Source organism: Phascolarctos cinereus, unplaced genomic scaffold, assembly GCF_003287225.1.
Source record: "Phascolarctos cinereus isolate Bilbo 61053 unplaced genomic scaffold, phaCin_HiC Scaffold_4;HRSCAF=312, whole genome shotgun sequence".
NCBI lineage: Eukaryota > Metazoa > Chordata > Mammalia > Diprotodontia > Phascolarctidae > Phascolarctos > Phascolarctos cinereus.
In genome coordinates this window covers 600,959,397-600,971,813 of record NW_027555847.1, presented here as the reverse complement: position 1 = coordinate 600,971,813, position 12,417 = coordinate 600,959,397, and the positions used below count along the sequence as shown (strand labels likewise).

Sequence of the window (12,417 nt, the reverse complement as noted above, 5' to 3'; positions counted from 1 at the left end):
TTCTATCAAATGACAAGAAATGACTCCACTAGTGTTATTTGCCTAAATACTCAACATGCATTACATTCTAATATAAGATTACAATGGAAAATCTGAATCCTACTTGAGACTTTTCATTTTCCACTTTTATTACATGTACTTCTTTCTTATTAAGTCCCTGGAGTTAATAATATTTGAGTAAGGATGAAAATAGCCATTTCTAGCATCACATTAAAAAAAGTAGATTTCCATAATTGTTAAATTTAAAGATTTCTCTAAAAATCATCAGTGATCTGGTTAATAGGATTAAGGATCAGTTATGCACCTGTAGGCTGGATGCCTTTCTTTAAATGGAAGGAATCAGGAGCCACTGAAAAGAGATGTTAAAAATAATCAGGATTAGTAATGGAGAGTTATTCAATTGATTAGGCAGCAGGGGGCAGTAGTATGCCAAAGATATATAACTAACCATACTACTCTGAAGCTTCTGACTTTTTGTTATACCTCACGATACACAAAGAAAAACATGCACAAACATATTTGGTCAGATTCCTCTGAAATTAAGAGTAAGTTATTTTTGTCAAAGAAAAATAATAATCACTCCTCTCTTTCTTCCTCGTGCCTTTCTTTCCCTCTTTTTCCTTCCTTTCTTTCCTTCTTTTTCCTTTTTTTCTTCCTCTGTCTTCCTTCTTCTTTCATTCATTCATTCTTTCTTTCCTCTATTTGATTCTATTTTTTTTGTCAAAGCCACTTTATCAGAGACACACAATTTGAAGTACATATACCCCTGGAGAAAACCTCTAAAGAGGATATTAAGAATATTTGGTATAAAGCTATATCAGCCTATTGAAATTAATTCACTCTTTATTTTTTTTTATATTCATCTTCATTACAAATTCCAAGAATTTTTTTTCCTTCATGATGAATAGGAGGTATGGGAAGGTTTACTGAAAGTCAAGGGACACAGGCTTAGCAGTTAGGAAGCACAGAAACTTTAAAAGTTGAAAATCCCTCAACTAAGTCAAGGAAGTTTCAATCTTCAGGCAGTTTCCAACTATATGAGAAATCACTTCTCAACTAAGTTGAGTATTCATTACCTTGGAGGTGGGAGAAGACTGGGGTTTAAATCCTAGTTTTGCCATTACTTTACTGTGTTCCTGGAGTGAAATCCCTTTGTTTTTCTGGGTATTCATTTTGTCATCATTAAAATGAGGGAGTTAATTAATGATCACTAAGGTTCCAATCAATTTAAATGTTTGAAGCTTTGATCTAGAAGAAGCAAAGAAAACAAACCCTATCCCTTAATTAAAAATTAACTTCATTAAAAAGTAACCCATATCACAGAGTTGGTTTTTAGTTTAAATACCAAATGGTTGGCCTAGGGGCCTAAGTTAATTTTGGAGGCTACTTCCATCCTATGGTTATATTCTGCTTTGACTCATACTAGGCAACTTCTCCTGACAAAATGTACTAGTAATTTCGATTGTAGTGAAAAGAGCCCTGGGCATAGAATCAGGAAAACTGGGTTTGTATACTACCTTGGATACCTACTAGCTGTGTGGCACAAGCAAAAGTCTCTTAACTTCTTAGCTGCTGTAAACAACTCTGAGATTAAGATTATTGAGGTGACAAACTATTTTTGTGGATGGGGGTTTCCTCACCCTTATATCAATGGTCCAGGCCCTATATCTACACTTTTAGATGACTCCTCCCTATTTCCTTTATTTATTTTTGTATATATTTTGAAAATATTTATATGAATATTTTCATGGTGTGCTGGTAAATGTTTAACAACCAGCTCTTGAGGAGTGTGTGTGTGTGTGTGTGTGTGTGTGTGTGTGTGGTGTGTGTGTGTGGTGTGGGTGCACGCACTCCTGTGTATGTATACATGCAAACAACACACTTTTATATTTCATCTGCATTATTAGCATTTTCTCCATCGCTTTTTTTGGGGGGCTAGGCAATGAGGTTAAGTGACTTGCCCAGGGTCACACAACTAGTAAGTGTCAAGTGTCTGATCTGAGACTGGATTTGGACTCAGGTCCTTCTGACTCCAGGGCTGGTGCTCTATCCACTGCACCACCTAGCTGCCCCTCCAACAAGAAATCATGCCTGCATTTGTAGCATTTGCCGGTTTCTGAAGTAAATGATCATAATGACAATTTAACAATTGTTAAGAGCCATACTCCAGTTGGCACCATCACACACTTGAGATAACCTGTCCTCTGATAGATTGTAAACTCCTTGAGATCAGGGATTATTTTCACCTTTTGTCTTTATAGCTCTATCACCTAGTATAGTGTCTGGCCCATAATAGGTGGTTAATAAATACTGATTGGATGATTTATCTTTATCTCTTGTGGTTCTTCTCCATAACTTACAGGATGTCCTGCATAGTGGACCCACTCCCTTTCCCTGGTTCTTTTAACACCATAACTAGTTTTACATTGTTTCTGAAATGGAATACCTTTTCAAAGAAAAAGTTATAACTACACATCTTTCTCTTTAAAAATTGAGTTTTAAGTGAATTAAGGAAAACAAAATCTTGCCTTTAGATTGTTCATTTTTTCCATAAAGTTAGAGAAAAGGCATAATTAAATAAAGTTTCCTGGATCTACCCAACAGAAGTGACTCCCCCCAAAATGAATTAACCTATACTCCACAATCTAAAACACTTCCTTCTTTATATCCACCATACTATTCTTACTTTGAAATTTAATTCAAAATGTTAACACTTTAACCAACTTGATATCATTGGAAAATTTAATATAGAGGCCACAATACTTTTACAATCTTCTCAGAGTCAATATCACATCATCAGTTCTCTGAATTTCACAATCTAAATGTCTCACTTCAAATAACTGTGACGATGGAGATATTATAATTTCATTGTACCTATCATATTTATTACTCATCTGACAAAGATGGAGTGCAGACAGTACATTTGTTTCTAATATCTAACATTAAAGGGAAATATGGAAAATACCTATAATAGGTCAAAACAAAATAAATGTTCTCTAAATATCTTGAGTTTTTTAAGTTGCACAAAGTAGTTCGTCTGGGAGACAAACATATTATGGAGACACATGACATATTACCTGTGTATCTTTCCCAGGAAAAAAAGAAAGTAATGGAATTTTCTGGTACTTACTCAGCTGGAACACCACCAGATAGACACAGGTATGTTAGTATTCCACACTGGCCGGCTCTGTTCTGTGTCATTCAGTAGTGACAGCACAATTTAAGAAAACAAAAATAAAAATCCCTTCCTCCTCCTCTGTACGTAAGAATTGCCCTTTGGAGCAATATACAAGTGAAGTACAATTTTGGAAAGGTCTCAGAAGTTCACTTCCCAGTATCTGATATTTTTCCTTGACTTTAGCCTTCTGGAGCAGCCTCGTTAGTTTTTCTTTCAAATATTCTTGCTACTTGGTTCAATGCCATTTCATGCTGAATGCAGATTTCCCAGACAAGGAATACTTTTGAACGGCTGCATTTCTGCCTTCTTGAGTAGGTTGGTGATACAAAGAACCTACACCTCACTTTCTCTGAAAAATTTTACTAAACCCTTAGACCAGGACAAGACACTGTCAACTAAAATAGTAAAGGAATAGAAGTATAGCTCAAATTCCAAAAAGCAAGTTATTCATTCACATAGGGAATGTTTAGAGACATGATAAGCTTCTGTAGTCATTGACACTCAGGGGGTTAATACAGTTTAAAATATTTCCTGCCTTTGCTATGAGTTATACTTCAAGGAAGTTCTGAAATTGTAACCCAAGCCCTTTGACTCCAAATTCAGAGAGGTAGTGTAGTGAATAAAGCTTAATAAATGCTTCTTCCTTCCTCCTTATTTTTCCTTTCTTTCTTCCTTTTCTCCCTTCCTCTCTCCTTTCCTCCCTCCTTTCCTCCCTACCTCCCTCTTTTTTCCTTCCTTCCTTTCTTCCTTCTCTCTCTCCTTTCTTCTTTCTTTCTCTTCTGGTAAACAAATTATATACTTTTCTCCTTGAGAAAGCAGATTACAATCATTATCTTCGTTTCCTTTCCTCTGTGTTCTATGCACTCTGCAATCAGGCTTCTGACCTCATAGTACCACTAAAACTTCTCTTTCCAGTTACCACTGATGTCTTAACTGCCTAATCAAATGGCCTTTTCTTAATCCCCATCCTTCATGACCTCTCCACAGCCAATGACACTGTGGATCACCCTCTTCTCCTGGATACACTCTCTTCTCCACTATCTCCTGGTTCTTCTCCCACCTATATGACTGCTCCTCCATCTCAAATCTATCTTGCTCAATTGACAAAGTACTACTTCTAAAGTTCAGGTTTCACTATGTCACCCTCTCCCCAACTCAATAAAGTTCAGTGGCTCCCTCTTACCTTCAAGATGAATTAGAAAAACCTCTGAATTTTAAAGACCTTCACCCTCTGACTACTCCCTACCCTCCTAAAGTCTCTTTTTATGAGCCAATGACACTGAGCTTTTTGCTATTCCTCACACTTGCAACACTCCATTCCCCCAATTTTCTGCCTTTTTGTTAGCTATCCCCCATGCCTAGAATGCCCTCCCTCCTCATCTTTTTCTCCAGGCTTCCCTTAGCTTTCTTGGAGATTCAGTTTAAATTCCACCTCCTACAAGAGGCAATTCTGGTTCCCTCCAATACTAATGCCTTCCTTCTGAGATTACCTTCCCTTTATAGTGTTTATATCTTAGATGTACACTATTTATTTTGCATGTTATCTCTCCAAGAGAATGTGAGTTCCTTGATGGCAGGGACCTTATTTTTGCATTTCTTTGTATCCCTACCACTTAACATAGTATCTGGAACATGGCAAGTGTTTAATAAATGGTTGCTGATGGATTGATACTTAATTAGAATGACAGACAAAAAATATTCTTACAAACTTTAAGCGAAAGACTACTTTCATATAGAAACATGTTCGATGTAATTTACATTAACCTATAAGGCAAGTTTTCTCACTGATTTGACTCTTCAGGTGTTTTTTTTTTCCTAGAAAAGTAGATCATTAACTTTTACAATATTAACCTGTTCTCACTTTAACTAAGTTAATGTCCACAATAATATTTAGGAATGTATTTCACACAGTTAATATATCTTGGAATACAATCTTGTGAAACTTTCTAAGTGAAATCAAAGAAACTGTACTTTAAAAAAAACTTGCTTGGAACAGTTACTTAAAAATAGTTGTATATATATTGACATTTATATGGCACATTAAAGTTCATGAAATACTTTTTATATGTCAAAATACAACAGCTGTATGTGATAGGTACTCCAGGTAGTATTTCTGTTTTATAGATGAAGAAATTGAGGCTTAATTAATTGAGAGATTAATGGACTTTTCTATTGTCATAAAGCTAGTGTTAGTGGAATTTGAACTCAGGTCCTCCTGACTTGTATCCACTGTGTTTTTCATACCACCCTCAACTCTCAAAAACTTTAAATAATGACAACTTATATTTATCTTATGCTTTTACAAAGCATTTTATATTCCTCTCAATAGCCCTGTTAGATCAGGAAATTCTACTGTACTAAAACTGAGCAATTTTCATTTGTAAAACCTACTTGGAATATAGCAACAAAAATAATGCTATTTCATGAGTATCCCTTCGCCCCTCACCTTTTTCTTTTCCGTATGAGACATTCTAAATTTGCCTAAGAACTTCTCCTCCAATTTCACACATATTGTTTGTCTTGTATAGTAAAGCAGCACCCCAGAGATAAATGGCCCCACTACACTGGGACGATCATGTTTTTGTTACCTCCAACTACACATACTTTATCCTCTTCAATCAATCAAGAATTGATTAACTACCTACTAAGTGCCAGGGAATACCAAGGCAAAAGTGAAATAGTCCCTGCCTCAAGGAGCTTACATTCAAATGGGGGAGACAGCATATACACATACAGTATATACAGTATATATACAGTATACAGTATATATAACAAGACTCATGCAAGGTGGATGTTAGGTAACTTTGAAGGGGAAGGCAGTAGCAGCTATGCAAATTAAGAGATGCCTCATGCAGGAATTGGAGACTGAGCAGAGTTGTGAAGGAAACCATGGATTACAAGGGGCAAAGGTGAGAAGAGAAAGCATTCCAAGACAGACACTTTCAAAGTCACAGTGTTGAGAAATTGAGTGCTATGTTCAAATAAAGCAAGTGAACCAGTATGATTAGATTGTGTGTAAAAGAAAGTGTTGTTTAAGAAGGCTGAAAAGGTTGGATGGGGTCAAGTTGTGAAGAATTTTAAATGTCAAACAGAGGAATTGATATTTAATCCTAGAGATAAGAGAGAGAGAGTTCAATCTGCTACCACCTACCAAGCTAATCAAAGTCATTTGCAAACCCTGAGACTCAACCATTCATTCTCAATGAGATGTGAATGGGTCAACACTGTTGAATTGAACTATAATGTAAGTTATTACCATCTTCATCAGTCTTATTACTCTAGGCCTTTTGCTGCTTCTTTCTATGTTTTGTACTCCTAATTCCTTCCACTCATTTCTTGGTAAATCTGGTAGATCTCGTAAACATATACCTCAGTCTCTCAAATGTATGCATAAGATTAGAAGCTGTGACTTCTGAATACTATGCATAACAAATAATATTCTGTGGCTGTATTAACAATGAAATTAAAATATTCAAGAAATTATCCCATTCTAATTTCACACTTTCACAACTACTTAAGTGAAAATGAGCCATGCCTTTAACTATAGGAAAGAGAAAATGGAATTTTTCTACTCCCAAGTCTACAAAGAACTTTCCTAATAGGATTTTAGACTTGAATCTATAAGGATTTTACTATTATTATTGATACACAAATTGGGCTCATTAGTGTTATTTGATTAACATAATTAAGAAGTATTAAGATGAGAAAACAGAAACAGATCAGTTCTTAATCATATTACCCCTGACCAGAATGGGAAAGATGGAATTGGCTTCATTTTTATTTCTTCCTTAAACCTAATCCATATTAGAACATATAACTACTGTAAGCATGCGCAGAGTTTTAAAAGTTCTTACTTTTAGATTTTTTTCAAAGTAATTTTACTAGGTAAATAAATGCAAGAGAGCAGTGGGTTGGCAGGGAATTCAACTGCTCTAAATACAACATTTATGCTGGATTATAAGCAACTTGAGGACAGGGATAACATTTTTCTTGGTGAATCCTAACACTGTGCCCTGTACTTTACTGGTATTCAATTAAAGCTTGTTAAATTAAACTGATTACCTAGTGAACTGTACTACTTTGAAATGGAGAAATCTTTAGATGACAGGAATATACCAGGAAGCAGCCATCCCACAGATGATTTTTTTCTGTTATTTAAAAAAGTTTTGTATATTCAAAGCCTTCTAATTGGCTATGGGCTTCCAAATACATCTTTAAAAAAGACCCACCCTCATTCATTCTATTTTCTTTCATTTCCTTTGATCTGGAAGTAAATAAAGAGATCTTCCCCACCAATCAAACTCCAGGTAGTTCAAGCCTATACAAATTCTAGGTCCATGAAGAAGAAAATGAGAGCAATGTATAAGTAACAGAAGGCAATCTGATGTCATTCATATACTCTGAGTTCATTTATTTGCCTTCCTCCAATCTGAAGAGCCATGGAAATAAAGTTCAGTTAAATAGATGAAGTGGTTAATACTGATTGCCTAACTACGCCCTGAACCCCTTCCCCAACCAAGAAATGTTGGGCTAATTTTCATCTAACTAGACATGATACAAATTAGGAATATTTCTCATTTATTTAATTGCAAAAGGCTGCATTTTGAATACAGCTTTCTCTAAGTGGCATTAGATGGGTCACTTATCATGAAATTAAAACCACCATGGGATGCTTTGCTGTCTGATATATTTTTAAAACTATTCACTTGCTTCTCTGGTTTATGTGCATATATATGGTTCACCATAATCTAAGCATGTCTGGCACATGGATATACTTAATAAATGCTTGCAGACTAATTGATACTCAAAAGCTTATGACTATAGCAGAAAACATTGACAAGAAATAAATGTGGGAAAAGGCCATAAGGAAAATGTAGTACATAAAACATAATACACCAATACTTAAGTTAAAAAAACTTACATGTCATCCTCCTAAGACTGCGTATTATGCTTATGTCCTTAATTCCTAGGGAAGCATGTATAAAATATTTAACATTTTCATTATTTTAATAGCTGATTTGAAGATACCATTATACAAATCAACTGTTGAATCTTGAAATTTTTACTTGAGTGCTAGACATCATGCAAATTGAAAGTATTTCTCATCAATATAATTACAAAAAGATACATCATGAATACATAAGTGACTTCAGATTATTTATCATGAAATTACAGCCATCATGAAATGAACGCTTTGCCATAAAATATCTTTTAAAAACTAAACCAAAAGTATATTCAGTTGCTTCTGTGGCTTGCGCATGTGGTTAACCTAAACCTAATTTCCATTAGAGTAGATATAATAAGACATTTTGTTTTAGCTTTCCAAATATTGTACAATTGTATATCTCTCCATTTTCCATCAGCAGTTCTGCTTGGTTTCTACTTCACGGAACATCATGCTCTCTCACACAGAGTACCTTGCTATTATCCCCCCACATACTTTTCTGTTTCTTTTGTGTGTTGCTTCCCACATTAAATTCTATGTTCCTTGAGGGTAGACTATCTTTTTTCTTGTTTGTATCCTTAGCATTAGCATAGTGCATAGCACACAGTAGGTGCTCAGTAAATGTTTATTGCATAGAAATTTAATTGAATATACTATTTATCTATAAAGAGCTAAATGGCCTTGAATTAGAAATTAGTTTTTGACTTGAAAACAATGTGAATAATTTCCTGAGTATTTAGAAATTATGATGGAGGTTCTTCAATAGATACATCCTCTAACAAAAAAGACAATAACTTGTCCAGAGCTGCTCATCCAGTATAATTATTATTGTTCTTGATCTTCCATAGATTTCTTTATGGAAGATCTAACCAACATATTGGCAGCTTCCTTATAGGTCTTTTATTCTTTGAATGCCACTGCAAAATTTGGTGGGGCTATTTTTCTGTTACCTGTTGGGAGGTTTTGCTCCCCTATAATTGGTTCACTTCCTTTTTACTGTATCTTGGAATTTGAAGGGACCTGAGAGGATTCTTAGTCCTACTAATGTCTAAACAAAAACTATGTCTACAACAAATTATGCATTTACTATAGGGCAATGCCCATTTCAAAGCAGTCCTTGCTACTTTTTGGAATCTCTGAGCATTGGAAAATATTTTACATTGAACTGAAATTTGCCTCTTTGCCACTTCTACCCAGTGTTTTATTCCCTACTAAATGAAGCCAAGTAGAGCAAGTCCTATTCATATAAGGTTCTTCAGCTTATTGATGCACTCCTTAAGATGGGATGCCTTGAACTTAAGACTCTACTTTTCATGTGTTCTAAGTAGAACAAGGTATGATTACCTTTGTCGCTCTGGATGCTATGTTTCTTTAACATGGCCCATGATTACATTAGCTTTTTTGTGACTGCCATGTTGACTGATCAATATCAACCTGTTCTCCATTAAAAACCTTATTTTTTCCTCCCGTAGAATCAACTGCCTACTCATACTGTCCCTATTCTGTGCTTATAAAGTTGATTTAAAAAAAAAGTATATGGGACTTATCTCTATAAATTCCTATGAAACTTCCTATCCCTATAAAATTTCATCTTTTTAAATCTGGCCCCTTTTTCTAGTCTTTTGTTAAATATTTTGCATCTTGACTTGGTTATCCAAAATATTAGCTATGCTTTGCAGCTTTGTGTTACCTGAATATTTGGTAAACATGCCAACTAGTGAGTGTCACAGCCAAGATATGAACCTCATGCTAAGTTCAGTGATATTCTTTCTATTCCAATATGTTTTCTTTGGAGCAATTGCTAAAAATCTAATTATCACAGTGCCAAGGACAGACTTCTGGTATATTCCACTTGAAACTTCCTTATTGGCCCTTTAGTGGACTATTCTAAATCCAAATCCAATCAACTATAATGTTATCTAGTTCATATCTTTTCGTTTTGTCTACAAAGTCAGCTTGTAAGAATTTCTCAGGTGTTTTGCTGGTATTTATCAGGTATTTATGACATTTCCTAATGTGCCAGTCTATTTAAAAAAGTAAATGAGAAGATTCTGGCATGAATTGTTCTGTCTCTCAGGGATTATTACTTTCTGAGCCTGTAGAGGAGCCAATATCTAAGAGGAATCTGTTGGACCTAGCCCAACAGAGAATATACCAGGTCATTAAAACAATGTCTGGCAAGCAAAAAGATGACTCACCCACTGGCTGCAGCCAGAAGTGAATTTGGTAGGGAGGAGTGGTTGTAGCCATCACTTAAAGTTTGAGCCCATTCTCCCTGGGGTGGTAGACAAGTATGTTCCCAATTTTGGTAAAAAATTTTATACTTCAAGTATTGCTCTTTCTCCCCAGTAAATAATTTACCTATTTCTAAAAGCTAAAAAAAGTATTTAGCCCAGCTCACTTCCTGCTCAATTCTAAACTCAGGCCACTTCAGTGTCTTTCCAAGAGCTAGGTCATCCATAAGTAGAATGACCTTGAAAGGAAGTGGGTTCCCTTTTATTGGAGGCCTTCAAATAGAAACTAGACAAAACTTTTCAGGTTCATTTTGGGTAACCACTGAGCCACCTTTTGACTTTGAATTACTGTGATTCTGTGGTAAGATATCTCCAAAGGCAAAGATGGGACAAGGAGGGCTTGACAAGTAGAAGGAACAGTACGAGCAAAAATACAGAGATAAACAAGAGGAAGTTATTACAGTAGTAATATTTTCTAAAAGCATTTTACACTTGATTACAGCTTATGCTTAGGCTGATCTTCATATAATTGTGCCACAGTGCTCCTAGGTGGCTATGTTACTGTCCAGTGAGTGGCATATTTCCTTTTTTTATTGGCAAAAATTTTAAATGGGTAGCTGAGGATCTCGATCCTTTCTCTATAAACCATCACTTAGTCTTTCACAGAACCAAGGGATTTCAGAGTTTAAAGGCACTTCATCAGCCATCTGGTCCCATATATATGAATGAATGTCTACTATAACATATTCAACAAGTACTCATCCAGCTTCTGCTTCTAGATCCTCAAGGGGGGAGGGGTGTAAGCCACTTTTTCCGAGGCAGCCTATATCCACTATTGTATAGCTCTAATTATTAGGATCATTTTTCTCTTAAATTAAACGAAATTGGTCTATTTCCAGCTTCTACTCATTGCTCCGAGTTTCATCCTTGGGAGACAAATAGAACAAATCTAGTCCCTTCTTCACATGTCAGCCTTGCAATTTACTCTAAGGCTTCTTCTTCTTTTTTTTTTTAAGCTAAACCTGCCTTATTCCTCTAACTCATCCTCAAATGTCATGAGCTCAAGTCACTTCACCATCCTAGAGAGTGTCCACTTATTAATGGTCTTCTCAAAGCATAGAGTCCTGCAGACCACAATGGGATTACCACTTCCCTTTTCCTGGAAGCTATACTCCTCTTAAGGCAGACCCAGAGTTGAACATTCCTATAAGGAAGCCTTATGACTTAGAGTGATAAGCATTAAGCTTTTCTGGAATAAAGTAGTTTTATATGATTGCTTTCTAGCCTTATCTCATACCAACCTGTTACCACTCACTCTATATTTTAACCAAACTGCATTACTGGCTGTCCTCTGAATATTTCCATGCTTCCCCTTGTACCAAGCCTTTTATCACAGTGTCCTAGCTTTAGAATGCCCTTATGCCCTCATCTTAGTCTGCTAGCATCCTTCAAAGTCCAATTCAGTGCCATGCCAGCTATGGAATGTTTCCTGATACATAGACTCAGAGATCTGGAGATAGAAGGCCCTTGGGGCCATCTAGTTCTTTGGTTTAACCCCTTCATTTTGGAAAAAAGGAAAACTAAGGCCCAGGAAGGTTGTTATTTTACTAGCTAGAAGTGATTGCTCAATTATCTGATTTTATAGAACTTTATATTCATCTTACACATTTGTAACACTCTGTTGCAATAACTAGCTCATTTTAAGAGAAGGAGATAGTATATTGACCCCTAAGGTCACAGCTCCCATCTCTTTGGCTTTAAAAGTTTATATTAGACAAACAATTATGAGATCAGCCACAATCATTCTAAGCACCTCACCAGTTAAGAAAATTCCTAACATTTAAACAGAGATTGGTCTCTCTTCCTAACCCTCTTATATTTTTATCTATCTCCAGCTAACCTCTGTTTTTTTTGGTTTTTTGCTCAGGCAAAATTCAGTTTACAGGAAGCATTTGGGTGATAAAACAAGAGAGTATATTATAATGTCTATGAATAAACAGACACCAGGAGGGAAAAAAATAGACATTTTCTTGGGATTTCCTTCAGCCTAGGTCCTCCCT

General features: G+C 35.6%; 1 protein-coding gene across 4 annotated transcripts in view; it reads right to left on the bottom strand.

The window, feature by feature from the left end:
• Positions 1–12,417, bottom strand: part of OXR1 (oxidation resistance 1) — a 563,019-nt gene that overhangs the window by 205,338 nt on the left and 345,264 nt on the right. For 2 of the 4 annotated variants that reach the window (XM_078153702.1, XM_078153704.1), the window contains exon 4: positions 8,100–8,144. The exons of the other annotated variants lie outside the window; for them this stretch is intronic. In XM_078153702.1, the coding sequence (XP_078009828.1) occupies positions 8,100–8,144 (45 nt within the window). The remainder of the gene's footprint in view (positions 1–8,099; positions 8,145–12,417) is intronic. 4 annotated transcript variants of the gene reach the window in all.